A 20797-nucleotide genomic window follows, 5' to 3' on the forward strand; every position below is an offset into this window, starting at 1 on the left:
AGATTTCACATATAACATTACTAATTGTGGTTGACAGTAGAGTGTAGTGATATGGTGTACCTGTTCTGATATCCTGCAAAATTATTTTTAAGTTGAAAGAAAACAGTGCTAACCAGTGTTGTCAAAATAAATATTACCATCACCTGTGAAGAATTATAAATGTGTATATAGTCAAATTGTAATACAACTTTTGTATTTTGATTGGATAATATGGTATATGCAAATTAACATACTGAAATAAGCACCACGGGGATGTGTTTGGGTATACATGTATTCTTTAAGCATGAGAGAAGGCTGAGGATACACATATAATTGTTTCAATGTGTCCAGTATTTTAAGACTTGTAGCAGGATTAATGCACCTACCAATGTATTGCCCCACCACCCCCCCCCCCCCCTGGGGATTTACAGGGGGAATTGATACGAAACTGCTGCCCCACTATGGGGCATTTGATGACTGTTCAGTAAGCACCCAAATATTTTTTTTGTTGTAACTTCCTTCGCTATGTCAAATCCCACGTTGCAACTGGGGCCAACGGTGGGGATTTGACACGATAGGTTTGCCCTACTATGGGGCATTTGACATTCGGCTGTGTCAATTCCCCATATATGCCCAAGGGGGGGGGGGGGGGGGGGGGGTAGTGGGGCAATACATTGATAGGTGCATAACAACTTCTGAGAAAGAATTAGCTTTAAAAGATCAGCATACTTTTACCTAAGGTAGCTGATTTTATTTTATCTGGTGAAAGCATCATGATAGCTCAAACATTGAATTTAGTTTTGATCATAATTCTGCAGTATTTCATTATACAGTGAAAACTCAAGTCTTTTTTCTGAAATACTGGTGTAGATCAATCAGTCAACTGCGTGTGCTCTACTATACTTAAGTACTGTATTATTACTACTTCAAATCATGATTTTGAAAGTTATAGATAATTTTAATAAGTTCTCGAGGTAGAAGAGACCATGTAGTCTACACATGCAAAGCATGGCATTATTCTGGTTGCCACCTTGTTTGTTGTATACACATACATAAATGTAAGACATTTTGTGTGTGTGTTATATACACACTGGTCCTGCCCCAGGATTTTCCTGTGATAATTCACAGGTGCCCCAGTGCTGGTTCACTGGGTAGGCATGGTAGCCTTTGTGTGTATGTGATGTGTGTACCTTCTCTCTTTCTATACAACCTCTACAGTACCTCAATCAGCTTGCTAGCAATCCGTTAAACAGCAGAACACTACAGTGCCTTACTGTGTCAGACAGAGCAGCCTCTAAATCATTTCAGAAATGTTGTTATACAACTTATTACTACAGTACAGGTACATTTCCATCAGTATCAGTTGGTTTCTTTGTCCTCTTCTTTGCAATAGGAGGATTATTGGATTCTGTCTTTGTCTCTGAGTGTTTCCTGACGTGTTCTTCCCCCACCTGTAGTAATGGTTCCATTTGTGCTCTGAGCTCTGCTACCTGTGATGTCATTTGTGTAGGGGGGTGGGATCACTGTGCAGCATCAAGAAGTGGGCGTGGCTCACCTCTGCATCAATATCCTGTTCTTTCATGTTGCTCAGGTTTGCTTCGAGCTGTGAGAAGTGTTTGGCAGCCAATCTTCTCTCCCCACAGTTGCACAATGTCACAGCATAGTTGAGATGGATTAGTGGATCAGTCCTGGGGAAACATACCATTACAATGAGATTGTATTAATATTACCACTTTTGGAGATAATATAGCCTTAAAAAATATGTGGTCTTATTGGTGACATCTTAGCTATGTTCGCAATAATGTACTTGACATGTTGGCATGTACATGGAATAATTTTGTGAATTATAATGATGCCAGAATAAATACTACAAAAGTATAAAAATACAAAACTGGTATGAAAGATCAAAATACTCTAATAGAAAAATCACTCTAATAAAGCAGTCAGCCTACTCCACCATCATGATTAAAGAGGTGGCCCTGCAGCAGAGATTAACTTTGCCCGATAAAATGCTTTCTGCTATGGTTTGGTTGAGTATTGTGTTAGGAACAATGCTAAATACCTGACCAGCTCTGTAGGGCATGTGGGGAGATAAAAATTTCCAACTTTTCCATCAATGCAATTTTCACCTTATTAAACTTTTAATGGCTTTGTAATACAAGTTACAGACTTGTAGAATAAGACATTCTAATCCGGTACTGAGTTAGGTAGTGTGTGCCCACACACCTGGTTCTGGCCACATACACACATACACATGGTACCATAACAGTGTTAGCCAAAATAACAGTACAATTGGATACATACTTGTCCAAGGAGAGTGCTTGTTCATATGATTGTCTAGCAGCGTCATGATCCTCCAAGTGTGTCAGTGTTACTATATATAGTAAATAAGTCACTGTTACTATATATAGTAAAAAGTTAGTAGATCACTGTTACATGTACAATAAAGTGTCACTGCTATTATGGTAACAAGCCAATGTTACTATTTATAGTACCATCAATAATAGTTCCACCTATTGCAAGATAAAATTGACTCACCACCTAAAAGCATGTACAACTTAGCACACTTTGGGTTTTGAGCAGTGGCTGCTCTAAAGAAATGAAATGATGACGCATATCTTTAGTGTGTTAAGGCAATATAAACAATGTTGTATTAAAGTGTTAGAATACAAGGATACTGTTGCATTGTAAGGTGAACCAGTCCAAGATTGTATAATATCTCCCACTCAAATGGAGCAAGATAGTTGGCACGCTTGAGACAGCTGATTGCCTACAGAATGACACCATAGTGGAAATTTTCACTTGTCTCATTGACACTTACTGCAACGTATTTCTTCTTGCCGAAAAAGCACATGGCAATATTGTTCCACAACTGAGGTGACTCTGGTGAGTTAATGGCTGCTACTCGGTACTTGCTGAGGGCAACGTCATAGTCCCCGTGAGTTTGCATCATACAACCAGCTGCCAGGATGGCCTGGGTAAAAGTAATGTCATAAGTGCACATGTCAATACAGGCAAATCCTCCTAGCTAGGGCAGGACTAGTATCCAACAGAAAGCTGTACCCATGTCTCATGGGTGACGTTGTGGGCACCCATAGTCCCATCTAAACCTCACTTGTTATGTAAGTCATGTATGACAGATACTGTAGCATTTGCTTACCTGGTTAACACTAGGTTCTTACCCAGTTAACAGACACTATTGGGTATTGAGTCTAATGAACTTGAATGCTGCTGTCTCACACATACACTAACTACGCAGCACCCAAACTATATTTACTTCTACATAATACACACTGTATCCATTCATGCACATTCACACACCTTATTATTACTAGGATCATAAGTGAGAGCACTGCCTAAACACTCAAACGCTTTCTGAGGTTGTCCCTGCTCTAGGTAGAGCAATCCCAGAGTGGATAACACCTCAGGGTTCTCTGGACTGTGACTATATCACATGTCATAATGATGACAGGATATTAACAAAACCAACCTGACTGCTCTTTTGTAGACTGTTAGAGCTGACGTCACATCTTTTTTGAGTAAGTGAACACGACCTAACTCCATGTATGTGACTGTTTGTGGGCTTAACTCTAATGCCTTCTGAAGGTTTCCCACCGCCTGGCATGATCTCAATCTATTACAGTGTCCATACCAAATTAACTTACCTTATCATAAGCTTTCAAGTGTACCAAGCAGACACCTTGGTTGTGAAGGATTTCCTAATAAAGGATAAAACACAAATAGAATTTTATTTATAGCCCATTGTGTGCATTACCCAGTCTGAAGGCGACAATTTTAGAGCTTCAGTGTAAGCATCTAAAGAAGCCTTGTGTCTACCTAACAAGTAGCTGGACACACATACACATGAAAAAAATTGTGTCACTTCAAACGCACTCACTGAGATCGTGCCACTTGTTTAATGTTCTCTACATTGCTTGGGTTAAGCAAAGCAGCTTGTTGAAACATCTCCAGTGAGCCTTGTATCTCTCCTTCTTGACGTAGGATCATACCTATGCGACAACTTATATTATAAATCCAGTGCACACACAACTACCTAGCACATATCTTGCATATTCACACATATCATCTGTTTCTATCAACATTTCTTTGATCAATATTTTGCAGAAGTCAAAGTCCCTCCTGATGTATTGCATATGTAGCAGCCAATTCTTTCGCTCGAATACTGGCACCTCGGCTGGGCGGGAAACAAATATTTGTTTACGTTGTCATGGTGAATAAGGCTGTAAACTAGATTCACACTAGAATACAAATCACTTGGGAGTTTTACTTGCTAGTATTACATACAAAAAAAAATGTGATGCATAGTTTGGGTGTCGTACCTTTCGTTCCTCTGACCATTCGCGGTTCAGGGGCCTTCTTGGTGCCGCCGCTAACAGAAGACATCGATTCTCTCTTTTTCGCGGAAGTTTCGCCTGCCAAAGAACCGTCGTCCATCTGCAGATCGACAGCTATGCTGCAACCGAACTCGACAAATTCTTCTAATACTTAGCGCCTCTGGATTAATAACTGCACTCTAATTGGGGGCAAAGGTAAAATGGAGCAAAACGGACTCACGGAGTTATCAAACGCTTTACCAGACGATGAGGATTTGCCTGTAATACACGTTGAGATATGTCAGCATCCTACCAGGTATGCACGAAATAGTGAGTTTTGCAATTGCTCTTTTTCCCCATGTTTAGTGTTGCAAACACGGATTCAGTGGCAAGGTTCGGAGCAAAGGTGGTGTCACAGTTACAAGGTCGCTATGTCATGGATGAAGTGACTGTGACAGAATTTGAGGACCCACAAATACAAGAACATGTCTCCATGGTTACCATCAGTTATGTGGAGTCCAAATCAGCTGCAGACCACGTGAGCCATTCTTGCATTTTGTGTGCAATTTCTTGCCACTGGTTTTTCTCCGTAATTTCCAGTTGCTGAAGTATTCAGAGACTCGATTTGCCTTCCATGTTTATCAGTTACATGAGGACACTCCGGTGTCTGAAGAAATTGAAGAGGAAGAGCAGATTACAGCTGCACGGCATTGGCTCCTTCCATCAGGTAGTGACCCCATCCATCTGGTGATGTTATGCATTATTGTGCTCTGTGTTATGTAGTGGAGTTCCAAGGATTGTGGGAAAGCCTGGTGTTTGACAGTGATGTGAAAGAAAAGGTTACAACGTTTATACATGGTAGCTAGTGTGTACTAGAAGGTTTGACCTGTGCATGGTAGCTGTTCTTGTACAGAAAGACCAGATACCCTAATGAATTATATTTAGTTTAGAACTCTGAAATTAAGACAATTTTTGGCTTAAATGTGGATATGGCAGGCTTCTTCCAAAGGGAAATTTTCACGCTTTTTTCCAATTGGCTTTAGTATGCAAAATTTCCCCCCTAGAAATTTGCGGCTTGATCATTTTTAAGTATTATATTAATGCATAAAAGATGCTGAGGAAGCAAAAATTTCCTCCCTGCAATCCACAGATATTTCATCCTCCAAAAGCCCCACTACATATATGGTACCATTTGGGCAAATGCTCAATGGAAATGTAACTTTAAATTAAAAATATAAAAAATCTTTATACATGCTGTTATTATAATATTACTGTGCTCTCTCATGTGTAGCTGTTGCAGTATGCTCGGACTACATTGTTGTTTTCAGACAAGTAACTACTCTAATAAAACATACATCATGTTATGATCACTACACTCACAGAGAGGTCAACAGTAACATTGTGTCCTGGAATAGAGTAATACTACTACATGGTGGGTGTGTCTTTATAATGATGTGATGCTGTCATGTCTCATGTGATCCACAAAGGACCTCCTGGAACAGGAAAGACCTCACTTTGTAAAGCACTAGCTCAAAAGTTGTGCATTAGATTTTCTGATAGGTGAGTGCATGCGCGCGCATGTGTGTGTAATGAAGTTGTATTTTAGGTATCTTTATGGCGAACTAGTAGAGATTAACAGTCACAGTTTGTTCTCCAAGTGGTTCTCTGAGGTAAGCTCCACTTCCTTATTGTACAGACACTAGAGCCACACCCACTAACAGAGTGGCAAACTGGTGCAAAAAATGTTCAGCAAGATTCACAAGTTGATTGATGATCCTGATTCACTAGTTTGTGTATTGATCGATGAAGTGGGACCATGTTATGTATGATCACAATATACACTCACCCCAAATTATTTAGGTTGAGAGTTTGACTGCTGCCAGAAAGTCAGCAATATCTGGTAGTGAACCATCTGATGCTATCAGAGTAGTGAACGCTGTACTCACTCAAATTGACCAAATTAAGAAGTGAGTGTTTGTATACACACTGGTTGATGTTGATGCTTGAACACAAAGACACTGAGCACTTAGTTAAGATCCAAAAATATGTTATTCCACTAGCAGTTAGGACACATTGGTGTTAGTCAAAAATTCCATTAGTTGTGTAGTTGTTGATGACCTTGAACCCAATTTAAAATTTTATGACTGAAAAATCAAGCCACCTCTCTAATGTAGTTGTTTCCTGAATAGATATTCCACTAGGGCTTTGGCTCTTTTACACAATGTTCAAAAATATTAATCAAGTTGTTTGAAGGAGCAATCTAGTTTTATTACATTTGTGTGCATAATGTCTTACACAGCTAATATGTGTGTTTTATTAGAGTATTTGTTTGTGTAATGTATTGGATCACCCTCTTTAGGTGTTCAAATGTTATCATTCTCACCACATCAAACATTACTGAAGCCATTGATCTAGCATTTGTTGATCGGTAAGTATCATCTTAATTAGTGCACACAACAAAGTGATCATTATCATTATTTTATTAGAGCTGATGTGAAACAGTATATAGGCCTACCATCGATGGCTGCTGTATACAAAATATACCACTCTTGTATCAACGAGTTAGTCAGAGTTAGTGGGGAGCTACACCCATTATGCTTGCATTAGCCACGCCTTTTTGCAGGCTGGAATAATATCACCCGCACAACAGATCCTGGAGTTAAGGTTGGTACACTTATACATGCGAGCAGGCAGTCATTTAAGTTTTGTTTGAAGTGTTGACACTTTTAGTGATGCTGAATGTTTTATTGTGTGTTTAGAGCATTGGAGGTGATGAGGTTTATTGAGAATGATGCCACATTGCTGAGCTTAAAACTTCGTGATATTGCAAGGTCAGCAATTGACACATGCACATATAACTATGGTACCCTTTTAACAAACAGAACAAGTTGTTCACACACGTATATACACACTACCACATACACAGCTGAGCATGAAAATGATTATGCAATAATTGTCAATACTGTACATTATAATTATTATGTTGAAACAATATTTGTATCATCCAAGTTTGGTGTATTGAACATGATGGCTTGCCATAGAATATAATAGTGATATTGGTCTATTTTAGTACTGATCTCACCACACAATGCCATTAAACAATGGTGTTGTAGATTAGACGTTTAATAGAAAGTTTAGGTATTGTAATAAAGCAGTCAAACACTCTAATATAACAGTCAGACACTTTATTATAGTTTCAATCACAACCGATATACCATATAGCCTAAATATTTCGAGGTTGAGCAATGTTGCTAAAAATAAAATTTTTGTGGATTTGCAAACACTCCCAAAATGTATTAGACTATATGGAGGTCTAAGTATTTCAAGGCTAAATTTTCACTGATAAGCCCCAAAACCGCAAAAATTTTCCCCCTTATAATATTTAGGCTTTATGGTACTGTGATACTGTCAATACTACTACTACTATACGACTCTACACATTTTACTGATTGTCACTAAACTGAGTCCTGATTGACTAAGCTTCCTAATAGGTGTCTGTTTTGTAATTACAGGACTAGTTTTCAACCACAATTGAGCATGTAAACTATGTTGTACCTAAAATAATTCCCTTGAATTTGTGCAGCTCTGCATGATAAAATACATCTATTTTTTGCTGTAGTAAGAGTGTCGGGTTTAGTGGTCGCAGTTTGAGGAAGATGCCATTTCTGGCCCACACCTTCTACCAACAAGTATGACATCATCATTACCATGGTGACCACCCTATCATTGTCATATATCACCAGGCAGGTGCAATCACCATGGAAACCTTTCTAACACTACTGGACAAAGCTGTCGTTAAACAAAAAATGGAAGAAAAACAGTTAGCCACACAATAACTGGAATTCATAAAATAATAATTTAATACATGATACGTATAAATACAATGTAACTGTGTCTTGTATGTCACAATGAAATGAAATGAAAAAATATATACACTATAATACACTATCACTATTCATTGTACTGTACAAATTCATACCCAACCATATCCATTACTGGTTTACAAATTTCCTCTATTGTACGTATCTGGTCGGAACTCATGTGATCTTGCCACCAATCCATGCTCTGTTGGCCGATTCGTTCACCTGTTGATAGTTTGAAATGGTTGCTACGGGTTATCTGTAGAACATAGTGTTGTGCCAAAGGTGGAATGGGCATAGAAACAAACTGGAATAGAGTTTTAATTGTATTTTCTGGTTCCAGAATTAGGTCTTCCAATCGCATGACAAGATATGATTCAAGAGACATGTTAGCATTGTTAATCAGAGAACTGGCAGTGTCTACATACCATAAGTAAGCTAATAATTTGATGTGATCTTCCCTCCGGGATTCCCCTGTGGTAATTGCATTCAACTCTTTCCACACAGCAGCATAAAGGGCAGCATTACGATCACTATCAATGCAGCTAGAATGCTTGTAAGTGTACTTCAAGTCTTCTACAACGTTCTTGTATTCTTCACTTTTTAGCAATGCTGCTACCCAAGCACGAGGATCTCGGATTATGTAAATCACTCTAGCTGAGGAACCGATTGCTTTAGCTGCCCAGGGTAGCTTCAAGTTCCACATTCCATCTTGAGTGGTCATTACTAGTCGAGCGTTTGGTCTCTGTTGTGCCACATGAAGAAGTTCACTCATGATACCATCCTTGTCTGACTCAAGGTTTCGTTTAAGATGACTCAACGGGTTATGAAAGAATGAAGCCAGCCAGCCAGCCATCATCGTGTTCTTATCCATATCATTCTCGTTCCAAACACAAGGGTCAATAAAGTGTCCAAACACATGCTCAATGTCTGGATACTGTACAGCAACAGAGGGTATCTTTACATGGAGAAAATCAGGGCTGCGATCAAACATACCAGAAATCACCTCAGCACCGGAGAATTTAAGTGAAGAAATAAAGACATGCGGCAAAGAATACCTCGTGTAGGTTACATGTGATTGAATCACTTGAGGTTGTAGGAATATAAATGTTATAAGTAAGACGGAAAATAATGATGCTGCGATGGTTATCATCAAGTGCAAATAAATATTCAGCCAGTGATTGACTACCTCAGCCCACGATGATTTAGACAGCACCACAAGCACTGCTGTTACCAGAGACACTATAAAGAACAAGACGTTGAATAAATTAGTAATCACTTCATGGTGAACAACAAGGTAAGCAGGTTCATAGTTTTCAAATCCATACCAGATCCATTTACCACTGGTGGTTGCTATGCTACCATAACCAGGGAAACCAAGCCATTTGAATCTGGCCAATGGGTCATTATGATCAGTTGCTATGGAAACATTGTACTTGATTTCATCAATTGTCATGGTAACATTGACACCGTGTTTTCCTGATGCAGAGAAATGTGGCGGGGTTACTATAGGTCCTTGTCTGTAAAGTAGGTACGCCACTCTAGTAGGTGTGTCAGTCGTCATTGGAACAGTTATGTTAACAAACTGTGTCTCACGTGTGTCACGTTCACACGGATATTCAAACCCACCAATCATAATGTTCCCACCACTGTGAGGTAGTTTAGCTGGTTTATCCACCGTCCAGTGCACATAATAATACTTGCCTTTATTTAATAGTTCAGCTACTTTCCCCTGCAGTTTTAGTAGTCCTGCCCGCATGTTGAATACGGCACTAAGAGAGGTTGTCTTTGAGTGTGGGTGTAGGGTAACATGATCGACAACAAGCAGCACATCAGAGGTAAGAAGGAAAACACTCCGGTACACACTGGATAGTCCGAGATGTGAGGAGTAGGATGATGCTGCCTCTCCACTGATAAACACTGTGTCCAGTTCTTCATAAGTGGCCACCAAATGTGCTGTAGAGTTCTCCACACCTGAGAATGTACAGACAGAAAGACACACATACACACTCAAATATCTGCGCTATGTGTGAATGTTAGGTTGATGAACAACACAAGTACGTAACTACACGTAATATAAGACAAGTACGTAACTACACGTAATATAGCACAAAAGTACCTATACTATAACCCATTACTATACAATAAAATCATGTGTGCATTATGTTACTCGAGTTCTTTATTGTGTGACTCATTTGAGAATAACACACTAGGACCACAAAATTACCTGTAGGTATTGTATGCCAACTACTGCACTGCTGCATCATCAGATATGGTCATTGTGATGATGCAACATGCTTGAAAAACTGATGTGATAATTGGAAACAACTCAACCATGGAGAGGTGCTAAATCATTTAATCCCAACTGTTGGTAGTAATGCCCTACTAAAAGATTTCCTGAAAGGCTGCTTAATCGGATTGATGGATTCCTGGGTATATGCCAGGTGCTATTTGCTGGTATTCCTGCTACAGTATATTAAAATTTAAACACTACTTACACACACGCACACACACGCACGCACATACCCACAACATACATACAACTACAAACAACATTACAAACACACATTGCAGACTCACCGGCAGCATTCCAGTTAAAGCACTGGTAACACTCTCCCAGTTGTCCCTCATATGGAGCACTACACTTAGCTTCTGATGATGGCCCAAACAGTAACGCATTATTAAGTACAGTCATCTTAGGCCCATAGTAGCCATCTGTGATGAATGGTTCCCCTCTTGGCCAAAAGGTGAATGACAGTTGATCAGGATGATCATGTTGAGGGCTAAAAGACCCCCACCCATCTACCGCCGACTTGTAGAGTCCTTTACTGACCACAGTGTGTAAGGCGTGACCCATCAGGACACCTGATTTGAATGACAAGAACGTGTGTTCAGCTGGAGTTCCGCCCCCATAAGTAGCCACACCCCAATCACTGAATAGTAGCAAACTGGAGTCAATGTTAGGAACTTGTGGCATGATCTCATCATTGTACCAAATAAATTCCAAATGATATGTTGACCACTGTTGAGAATAAGTTGGCTTCAGAATTCCTCGGCTGATTCTGGCTCGTGAAATTTCACCGGCTAACCAGTTTGCAAATCCAGTTCTCATTACATAAGAGTCTAAAAAGACCAAGTGTGCCTCAGGGCCATAGGACCACACTGCACTGGAGTCAGCAATCCCAACATTTTCTTGATAACCAGGAAGTAGTGTGCCATAAAGGAACCAGAAGTATTCCATTAACCAAGCGTGTCCATAGTAGGAGAGACCAAGATGGCGGCTGGCCAGAAATGCAAACGTCATGATAGGCAGTGATGTGTACGTTGAAGAAGACACACCCTGTGACAGTGATCCATCCACAACTAATGATAAAAGTGTCATGGATACGTTGAGATGAGAGGTGGTGAGCTTTACCCACTGACTTGCACGTTGGTCATGTGAGCTAACAACTAATGCACCAACCAAAAGAGCCACACAGTTGACAAATGTGTCCGTCTGCACGTGATGCCTACCCCATCCACTTATCTTGAACCTCTCAAAATATCGTTGAGTTGATAGTCTAATTTTGGTGAAGATTGTCTTGCGTTGTTCAACTCCTAGTGTGTTGTAGAGTAAATCGTAGGCAGTTGCTAGACCGACCAGAGTGTGTGATATTGGTATGTCATCATGAGGTGCTGCAGCTACTTCCCATGACTGGTATCCAGCTAAGGTGTCCATGTACGTGTGTGCCATTTTCAATGCTTCGCGGTCTTTAGGATACAACAAGCAATACATGGCCAATACACAGAGGTTATCTCCATAAACTTCATTCACACTTCCTTTGAAGTCACTGACGCTCTCTGGCGGTAGATAAGTAGCCCTGTCATTTTTCATTAGCTCAACTGCGTGAGTTATTTTGTCCGCAATGTGCTTGTGAGAAGTGGCCGCTTTAATTCTCAAATTTGATACGCTATCATAGTTGAAGTACAGCATCGGATGGGGAGGATCTGTAGTGGTGGATGTTATCTCAGCGAGTAGCAGCAAGAGTAATCCGATGATGCTGGCTACAACTCCCATGGTGAACAAAGGCGGTGGAACGCTTACCGCGCATTATTTAGAGCAAAATGAGCATTATTTAGAAGCAAAGATGCGCATTATTTGAAATGGAAAAAGACACACGGAATAGCGATAAGATAGCATCTAAGATATCAGAGAATCTGAAGACTGTGAATAATAATCTGAGTAAGGGTGATGTGAAAAATAAAAGGCTCATTATCTGCTTGAATATCTGGTAAGCCTGAGGGGTCCAACATACCGAATCTGACATTTATCTGGATATAGAGTTTTCTATGTTCAGATGAGAGACTTTGGAGGATCTAGATCTCCACTAATGGACCTTGTCCACATTGACATCATACCATAAAAATGGCGTATGTTGTATTGCCATGGTGAGGCATGCATACTTAGAAAACAAATGGTCTGGTGGGCCTATTTTGCGTGTACCGGTAATCAGATCATGTTTTTGCATATTGGTATATCGGATCAGTAACATGTATATGCAGATGCAGATATACATAAACATCTATTTTGGAGCCTCATGCTGTAGTAAGCAACACCTGTTTATGTAATGTCAACTCACTCAACTGTTGATTAAAGCCACTTTATTAATGTATTTAACGTGTAGCTCTTTAGAGAGAAGGTCTATGCCACCATATCAGATCGGCTTTGCTTATCATGATCAGCTTGATAATATTCAGTTATTGGAATATCGGCTAAAAGTCATATCGGTGCACCGATAATTTTTTAGTCCTGAATTTTGATGGTCCTAAAGATTTTGTTAAAGATTGTGTTCTTCACACTAGGCAACAGTGTTAAGTTGATGCAAGAGTTGGCAGATGATGTGAAGGTCACATTGGAAACTCAAACACATTTGAATCAAGTAAGCAAATCCACGTGTTTGCTTTTATATGATGTCCTGTCTTATCTACAGACCATTGAGCCATTCATGAACTGCATCAGTTATCACTCAAATACTAACACACACAATACTAATTAATTGTATAGCATTCTAATCTGTTTCAGTGTTGGGGCTGAGATCATTCTAAATGACAAGTACGGTACAGGTCTGGTTAAGCGAGATCCTTTTTGAAATGAGAATTTATGTACCTTAAGTCAGTATATGTAACTGTCAAGATGGCTGTGTGGCAAAGTACCAGTGAATGGGGATAACTGAAAGGATTTTTTACTAACTTATGTGGAGTCTGGGTGGTATAAACATAACTGTGACAAGATTAAATCTAAAGTTGAGATAAATGATTGAGAAGGAAATAGCAAGCTGAAATATAGTCTAATAGTTCTCTACAAAAAACCGATTAACTGCTGGTAATGATGAGACGAGAGGTGTCTTATTTATTAAGACAACATACAACATAAGTAGATACAGGGGTCTAGACTAGGGTACCAGTACCATGCACCATATCTAACATCTATATGTCTGTATGCATGCCATAGGCCTGTACTGACAATAGACAAACTCCATAATAAGGCTTTATAGCATATAGAAATAACCGTTGCCCCTAGCAACCTGAATTTCCCATTATTTTTAGGTGATAACGTCTAAAGTAACTTCTCCAAATTTTAAAGGATAGCATATAATTGTCTTAAGATGTGACATTTTGAAATTTGTGGTTTCCCCATGCATATCTATGTGAGAGGGCTACAGTTGCCCCTTCTGAACAATCACAAAAATGAGGTACTTCAACATATGCAAACATTCAAAAGTTCAATTTTACATAATTTGTAGGTGTGAATGATGTATGGGAAAATTGCAACTTCAAAATGTCATATCTCTTGACTTATTTATGCTATCCTTTTAAAACTTGGAGAAGTGACTTAAGACATTGACACCTACAAATAATGTAAAATTTAGGTTGCTAGGGGCAACGGTTGGATTTTTCATTATTATGAAATTTGCCTATTCTAATACCACTTGCGGTAATTTAAATTAAACACCAGCGCATCCAGGTTTGAATCACGAGTTCAGCCACCACCAAAGTGATTGAGTGAACAGACTAATGGCGGCTTCTAATCTGAGTGAAGAGCTACGATGTTATATCCGGACTATCCCGAAAGCGGAGCTACACGTGCACGTGGAAGGAACGCTGGAGCCAGAGACGATGTTCAAAATTGCTCAACGCAACGGAATCTCCGTACAAGGCACAGTAGAGAGTCACAAGGAAAGACGAGCCAAGTTCAAGGTCAGCTTAGTGAGTGTTTTTACAGTGTTAACGCAACAACTGTTCATATTTTTTTACTGTTTCAATAACCAAAATTCAAATTTCGTGATTTTAACAAATGCACTGAATCTGTTAAAGACTTAAAAGAGCTCAGTTCAAATTGAAAACTAATGTCACCTTCTGAGCAAAAGTTATGGGTAATAATGTGCAAAACATTGTCGCACCATCACACATTTTGGGGTGTTACTATTCAGTGGACTGGACTGACATATTTTGTGCTTTGCACATTCTATGGTTGAATTTATGGAATCTTGCTAGTAAGCACCCTTAGGGCACCTGCAGCCCACTTCTAAATGCTGAAGATAAGCAGTGGATATGCAAAAACTGTAATTTACTATATCGTTCATTATGCCACTGTATATATATTACCCTGGAGTGGTGTGTAGTAATGCTGCAGGCAGTGCAGGGAATGTGACAGCAATAGTTAACCAGCAATCAACTTGCTAGTAGACAATATATCCTTCAAGATATCCTTAGAACAAACTAGAGGAGCAAACTAGTCTTGCTAGTCTCACTGCTATAGACTTCTGTTTCAGTGCAAGGGATTATCAATTAAAGATTATAAGCACTCGTGCTGAAAAATCTGATTGGTAAGCTCCTGCACTGAACTAGAGGTCTGACTATGCAAGACTAGCTAGCTTGCTCCTCAAGTTTGCTAGGGATATCTTGAAGGATACTGTCTACTGGCAAGTTGATCGCTGGTTAACTATTGCTATCACATTCCCTGCACTGCCTGTAGCATTACTACACACCAGGGTAAGGAATGTGTGCTGAGTAGCGAAATTATTAAGAGACAGTTTTTGCACATTCCACTGTTTGTCTTCAGCATTTAGAAGTGGACTGCAGGTGCCCTAAGGGTGCTTAGCTATTAGCAAGACCCCATAAATCCAACCATAGAATGTGCAAAAACCAAAAATATGTCAGTCCAGTCCACTGAATAGTAACACCCCACATTTTGGCTCATACATTTGTTTTAAATAATGCTAAAGTGATGGAATTTTTACCATACATTCATCAAGTGTTCATTTCACCAGAAAAGGTGACAAATATTTCAAAAATGCTAATTAAAGCATTTTATCATTTGGAAAGATTTATAACCTCAAAATATAAAATTAACCTTGCTCATGACTAACAGCATCAAAACGTGCTAGTTAATCTACCAGCAAAGCTGTACACCAAAGTTCATAGGATGGTACGGGAAAACTATACTCGTGAAATTATCTTACTACACCAAGTGCGCTCAGTGTTTTTATATAATTGCTATCTATGCTCTAGTGGCATAGCATTGCACTTTAAAACGGAAGTCCAGAAAACACGAAATAACGGAATAAGCGAAAATTGCATTCTTAACATTTTACTATTATTTATACCTTCTACAGCATTTATACAATACTCACCTCGTAGCAATTCCACCGAGAATGCAGTCGTGATGGCAGACAACACAAAGACGATCCTCAGAGCGAGCTTTAAATAGAATGAGCACAAAACTAACCACTCCAGAATAATCTAACTATAAGCTAAACTACTTTCTAATACACTGTACTACACAATCGCTACAAAACTATAAGTTTTTCTAGTAGCTATACTTGCTTATACCAGCCATCACACACAAGTAACTGCCCTAATTTATTAGAGTAAAGTGATGGGAGCTAAACACAGCACTTAACCCTTTTGAATTTATATCACAGTTGTTTGGTGATGGATAATTCACAAAGCTGAGGAAGGTTAGCTAAAGTAGATTACCGTATAGCCTAAATATTTTGAGGAGTAAATATTTCGAGGTTGAGCAATGTTGCTAGAAATAAAGTTTTCACGGATTTACAAACACTCCCAAAATGTATTAGACTATATGGAGGTCTAAATATTTCAAGGGTAAAATTTTCGCTGATAACACCCAAAACTGCAAAATCAGCGAAAATTTTCCTCCTTGAAATCTTTAGGCTATACAGTATTTCAGAGTAGATTTTCTTGGGATGGAGTGTTTTGTCACTAATTAATTTGTGCAGTTACTCGTGTGCGACAGTTGGTATAAGCAAGTATAGCAGAAAGAACTTAGTGTTGTAGCGATTGTGTAGCAAAGTGTATTAGAAAGTAGTTTAGCTTAGATGGAGTGATCGGAATAACGGAACAGCAGAATAACGGAATAAGCGGAAATTACATTCTTAACATTTTTGCTACTATTTATACCTTCTACAGCATTTATACAATATTCACCTCGTAACAATTCCACCGAGAATGCAATCGCGATGACAGACAACACAAAGGAAATCCTCAGGGCGATCATAAAATAGAATGAGCACAAAACTATATTCCATGTTTTTTGGACTCCCCTTTAAAACTATAGAAAACATGTAGCTAGCTACATAATCAGTTATATATGCCACCTTTGATTTCGCAACTTTTTTACTCAGGCTTTTTAAAGCCACACCATTTTTTAACAGCTTGGTTGTTTTGTGTGGTTAACAATTATACCATCAGTTTGCACAAACCAAAAGTTACTAACTTTAATTATGCAACTTTTATTACTTTTTTTATCTGTTTAAAGCCAGCAGAAAGCATGCAGCAGAAAGCTAAATGTCTGTATATAGAACTAAAATGATATAATCATTGTCAGCTGCTTTTTATAATATACACTGTAAGCTTGGGATATAAACGTGAATGCGGAATGCTAGAATGCTTTGAGAAACTTAATCACACTAAGAATAAGACAGTTACATGTTCAACAACTCAGAAACGTGCGTACATGCATTTCCAAGCCATCATCTAATTTTCACATACAAAAACATCCACCTTCTTATAAATCTAAACATTTATGGATGTTTCAATGCCCAAATCTGAAATCAGCATCCCTGTTTTGCTATGAAAGCATCAAACCACTCCATTTCCATTGTTATTTTCCCGGAAACGATGTCTTACAATGACCACGAGTGGTGCCATTGTTTCAATTGGGATTTCATCTAATTTGAGCTCCCATAGAAAATGTATGGGAATAGTTCGTATGTATTTATACATAGCTTGGTCTGAGTAGAGAAATCCTTGGATGATTTGTAAGTATCACTGTTTTGCATGCTTAATTATCGTAGGACCCCACCCTAACTCATGATTGGATACTTATTTGGTATAGATCGTGTGTTGAGTGATTATATTTTGTTGGTGAAAAAAAGAGGTTGGAAATCGCTACTGTTCAATTTTAGCTATTTAATTTATTTATTTTTTAATTATAGAATCTTCAAGACTTTTTGGATATTTACTATGAAGCTTGCAAAGTTTTATGTACCGAGGAAGACTTCTATGACCTCATGTTAGGCTATTTGACACGAGCTGCAGCAGATAATGTTCAGTATGCTGAAATATTCTTTGACCCTCAGACCCACACCCAAAGGGGAATACCCTTTAAGACAGTTATCTCAGGGCTGTATAGGGCTACCGTTGATGGTCAGGAATTTATGGGGATTAAGGGACGAATCATCATCAGCTTTCTGCGTCACTTGTCAGAAGATGAAGCTTTGGAAACACTTGAAAGTGCTGTGCCATATTTGGACAGGATTGTTGGCATGGATTTAGACTCGGGTGAGGATGGAAATCCCCCTAAGAAATTTTCGCGGCTTTTTAAGCGAGCAGCAGAGTTGGGATTGAAGCTAACTGCTCATGCTGGGGAAGAGGGTGGTCCTGATTATATCCAAGATGCCCTTGATCAGGGTGTGATTCGTGTCAACCACGGGGTCCAGTGCCTTTTAGATGATCATGTCGTGGAGCGGTTAAAGAAACAGGGAATACCACTAACTGTTTGCCCATTCTCTAATAAGAAGTTGCAGGTCTACAATCGTTATTTTATTGATATAAATATCACCGGTGAGCTTTTTAGGAAAGGTCTCCAAATAACAATCAATTCTGATGACCCTGCATACTTTGGTGGTTATATAACAGACAACTTTCTTAACACGGCTGAGGAAGTGGGTTTTGGTCAGGAAGAAATCTACCAGATTTGCTGTAATGCATTTAATTCAACATTTATGTCACCACAAGACAAAGAGATTTACATAAGGCGTCTCCAGCGACACAAATGGGAGATGGGTTATGCTCCTTGTCCAAGGAACATAGTGGTGTTTGGCTCTCGTGCAGCACAACCTGGTAGCAAGGAATACCAGTTTGCATATGATGTAGGCAAGTTATTTGGGGCAGAAGGCTACACTGTCATCACCGGTGGTTACAATGGGATAATGATGGCAGCTTCACAAGGTTGCAGTGACGAGAATGGAACTGTTAGAGGCGTGATTTCCCCACCTGTGTTTCAGCAACGAGATATTTTTGGGAACAAGTTTTTGACAGAGATTTCAATTACACGCTCATTGCCTGAGAGACTAGCAAGGCTAGCATTGTTTAGTGAAAATTTTGTCGTATGTCCTGGGACTATTGGGACAGTTGCTGAGCTGCTCTTGGCATGGAATCTGGCTGCTCTGAAGCCTCTGTGTGGAGCAGTGTCACCTCGAATCTTCATCATGCGCCACCCATGGGAAGAGGTGATAAAAAACCTCCACGATAACCTTAAGATTTACGACAATGACATGAAGTTGTTGACCTTTGTTGACAGTGCAGATGAAGTGCTTGTGAAGGTGAAGGAGGGAATCAACTCGCGTCCTTCCTACCATTAACTTTTTGTTCTATTGTTTGCCTTTGACAAATTTATTTAGATTTTTGTATACTTTTTTCATAGTGCAAAATAATTATGTTAACATTGATTAGTGTAAAGCTAAAAAGCTGTCTGTCTGCAATATCAAGTAGCTAGGGTATTTCTCTGAAGTCCTCATCATCTAGAACTAAAGCCGCTTTTAAATAAAGCTCCTAAAACGGTGCAAGAAAAACTTGGATATAATGCTAAACTGTAAGTAAATGCCTATGCCATTAACTTATTGCTTTTAGAAACAAATTTTACAGATGGTGAATCAGTGTGTGGTGTAACTCAGTGCATGGTTAGGGTGAGAAGGATGGGTTCAAATCTGCATGCAGTTTTTCACTCAGTGAACCTTTTGGTGCCATCTCCTGCTATGTGTACCTTGCATTTTTTCTTTCACTGCAACTTTTCACGCTGATCTTTCTTTCCAGTACACTGAAAATCACTAATCCTATAACTATATTGATGTGTGCTTTACCTGGTACAGCGTTCAATGCTTTGCTTTATTGTCACTAAGTTATAAGAACCCATGAACTTTAGAACACTAGACAGATTTAAGCGTAGTTGGCTGGCTACAGCTGCCAATATATGGAATGGCCTTCCGGCTGATATGATTTTGCAAGAAGATTCTGGTTGGCGCACTGTACTAAAAGACATTCAGCATTTTGTGTGTAGCTAACAATTTTATTGTATAAGTATGTATTGTGAGGTTTTGCTACAGTAAAAAGAAGTATACTGAAATAGTGTACAATAATCTGTAACAACTTTAAACAGGTGTCCTACAGACCTTCAGCACTTGTGCTGTAAAGCCTTAATAAATAATTATTGTTTATAGATGTTTGGGAAGTGGTAAAGTACCAAATCTGATGAAATTGTAACCGATACCAATATTGAATGCATGTGTAGGGACATCTAATTTATTACATGTAAATTTGTTGCTGCAATTCAAAAACTAAAATTACACCATGCAGTTGTGTAAAACAATTAAGTAATGTAAAATTCCAATCTGTTGGAGCAGACATGAATGATCATGATCAGCTATAGGTATATGCAAGTATTATTATAATATATATAATTATGATCACTCATACATGTATATAGGATAGCTTCATAGCACCTACAATGATTGTCACGTATATATTATAATCTAGTACTGTTGCATGCATGCACTGATCATTATTCATTAAATCATAATTATAACTATATGTACCATATAGCAGGTTATTTTCGAAACAGAAAATTTTGCACAAGAAGCAAAATCTGAATTTCGAAGGATTTTAATTTTGAAGAGTATATACTTTGAAGTCCGGATGGATTTCAAATAAACGGAAATTCGTATCACAAATTATGAAGATGCGTGAATGTTTGCCAAAAGCTGACTTACTGATGGAATAACCCCCATCCCTGTGCACTGGAGAGAAGACTGAGGGAGTTTTGAGTGGAGTAAATTCACTGGCTTGTATGCTCGATTGTAGCTAGCATAGATTCTAGGCATCAATTCCCATTCTGGATCACCCGTTTTCTGGTTATTGGCACAGTAATGATACAGTTTACCCATTATCATCAGTAATACTGAGCTAAAACTTGAGGAATACGCAAGCAAATCACTGAAAGTTGGATCGTTGCTTTCACCTGTGGGAATTTATTTTCGAAGAACAACTGGATGTGGGAATTTA

The 20797-nt window shown here is 38.9% G+C and overlaps 4 protein-coding genes across 5 annotated transcripts; 2 read left to right on the top strand and 2 right to left on the bottom strand.

Moving 5' to 3' along the window:
- Window positions 1-1257: 1257 nt before the first annotated feature.
- LOC136262791 (Bardet-Biedl syndrome 4 protein-like) lies at window positions 1258-4513 on the bottom strand. The gene is made up of 13 exons (XM_066057197.1): window positions 4320-4513; window positions 4034-4174; window positions 3878-3989; window positions 3755-3827; window positions 3645-3698; window positions 3470-3597; window positions 3301-3424; window positions 2801-2953; window positions 2658-2749; window positions 2518-2597; window positions 2284-2353; window positions 1535-1667; window positions 1258-1469 (listed from the first exon to the last, which is right to left on the bottom strand). Exons 1-13 carry the CDS (start codon window positions 4432-4434, stop codon window positions 1311-1313), a joined length of 1434 nt encoding a protein of 477 aa, XP_065913269.1. The 5' UTR covers window positions 4435-4513; the 3' UTR covers window positions 1258-1310.
- Window positions 4219-8305, top strand: LOC136262792 (pachytene checkpoint protein 2 homolog). The gene is made up of 16 exons (XM_066057198.1): window positions 4219-4629; window positions 4680-4851; window positions 4914-5040; window positions 5097-5152; window positions 5605-5645; window positions 5696-5745; window positions 5801-5873; window positions 5920-5983; window positions 6035-6121; window positions 6174-6280; window positions 6673-6741; window positions 6800-6884; window positions 6937-6977; window positions 7073-7144; window positions 7933-8002; window positions 8057-8305. The coding sequence occupies exons 1-16, from the start codon at window positions 4535-4537 to the stop codon at window positions 8147-8149; spliced, it is 1302 nt and encodes a 433-aa protein (XP_065913270.1). The 5' UTR covers window positions 4219-4534; the 3' UTR covers window positions 8150-8305.
- Window positions 8135-12284, bottom strand: LOC136262789 (dermatan-sulfate epimerase-like protein). The gene is made up of 2 exons (XM_066057194.1): window positions 10754-12284; window positions 8135-10147 (listed from the first exon to the last, which is right to left on the bottom strand). The coding sequence occupies exons 1-2, from the start codon at window positions 12228-12230 to the stop codon at window positions 8265-8267; spliced, it is 3360 nt and encodes a 1119-aa protein (XP_065913266.1). The 5' UTR covers window positions 12231-12284; the 3' UTR covers window positions 8135-8264.
- Window positions 12285-14152: 1868 nt separating this feature from the next.
- On the top strand, window positions 14153-19188 carry LOC136262790 (adenine deaminase-like). Of its 2 annotated transcripts, none has more exons than XM_066057195.1 (2): window positions 14153-14410; window positions 17674-19188. In XM_066057195.1, the coding sequence occupies exons 1-2, from the start codon at window positions 14228-14230 to the stop codon at window positions 19099-19101; spliced, it is 1611 nt and encodes a 536-aa protein (XP_065913267.1). In that variant the 5' UTR covers window positions 14153-14227; the 3' UTR covers window positions 19102-19188. The 2 variants fall into 2 exon arrangements, with proteins under 2 accessions (XP_065913267.1, XP_065913268.1); XM_066057196.1 differs by lacking the exon at window positions 14153-14410 and adding an exon at window positions 17592-17615.
- The last annotated feature ends 1609 nt before the right edge of the window (window positions 19189-20797 follow it).

Source organism: Dysidea avara, chromosome 8, assembly GCF_963678975.1.
Source record: "Dysidea avara chromosome 8, odDysAvar1.4, whole genome shotgun sequence".
Lineage (NCBI taxonomy): Eukaryota > Metazoa > Porifera > Demospongiae > Dictyoceratida > Dysideidae > Dysidea > Dysidea avara.

Bases quoted from the DNA above. Each gene is read 5' to 3' on its own strand.
- LOC136262790 (XM_066057195.1), top strand. From the start codon at position 14,228: ATGGCGGCTTCTAATCTGAGTGAAGAGCTACGATGTTATATCCGGACT. The intron at 14,411-17,673 runs GTCAGCTTAGTG...TTTTAATTATAG, and splicing joins AAAGACGAGCCAAGTTCAAG to AATCTTCAAGACTTTTTGGA.
- LOC136262792 (XM_066057198.1), top strand. From the start codon at position 4,535: ATGGAGCAAAACGGACTCACGGAGTTATCAAACGCTTTACCAGACGAT. The intron at 5,646-5,695 runs GTAACTACTCTA...CTACACTCACAG, and splicing joins ACATTGTTGTTTTCAGACAA to AGAGGTCAACAGTAACATTG. The intron at 7,145-7,932 runs GTCAGCAATTGA...TTTTTGCTGTAG, and splicing joins AAACTTCGTGATATTGCAAG to TAAGAGTGTCGGGTTTAGTG.
- LOC136262791 (XM_066057197.1), bottom strand. From the start codon at position 4,434: ATGGACGACGGTTCTTTGGCAGGCGAAACTTCCGCGAAAAAGAGAGAA. The intron at 3,598-3,644 runs GTAAGTTAATTT...AGATCATGCCAG, and splicing joins ACTTGAAAGCTTATGATAAG to GCGGTGGGAAACCTTCAGAA. The intron at 2,354-2,517 runs GTGAGTCAATTT...TACTATATATAG, and splicing joins GTTGTACATGCTTTTAGGTG to TAACACTGACACACTTGGAG.
- LOC136262789 (XM_066057194.1), bottom strand. From the start codon at position 12,230: ATGGGAGTTGTAGCCAGCATCATCGGATTACTCTTGCTGCTACTCGCT. The intron at 10,148-10,753 runs GTGAGTCTGCAA...GTACATTCTCAG, and splicing joins CTTTAACTGGAATGCTGCCG to GTGTGGAGAACTCTACAGCA.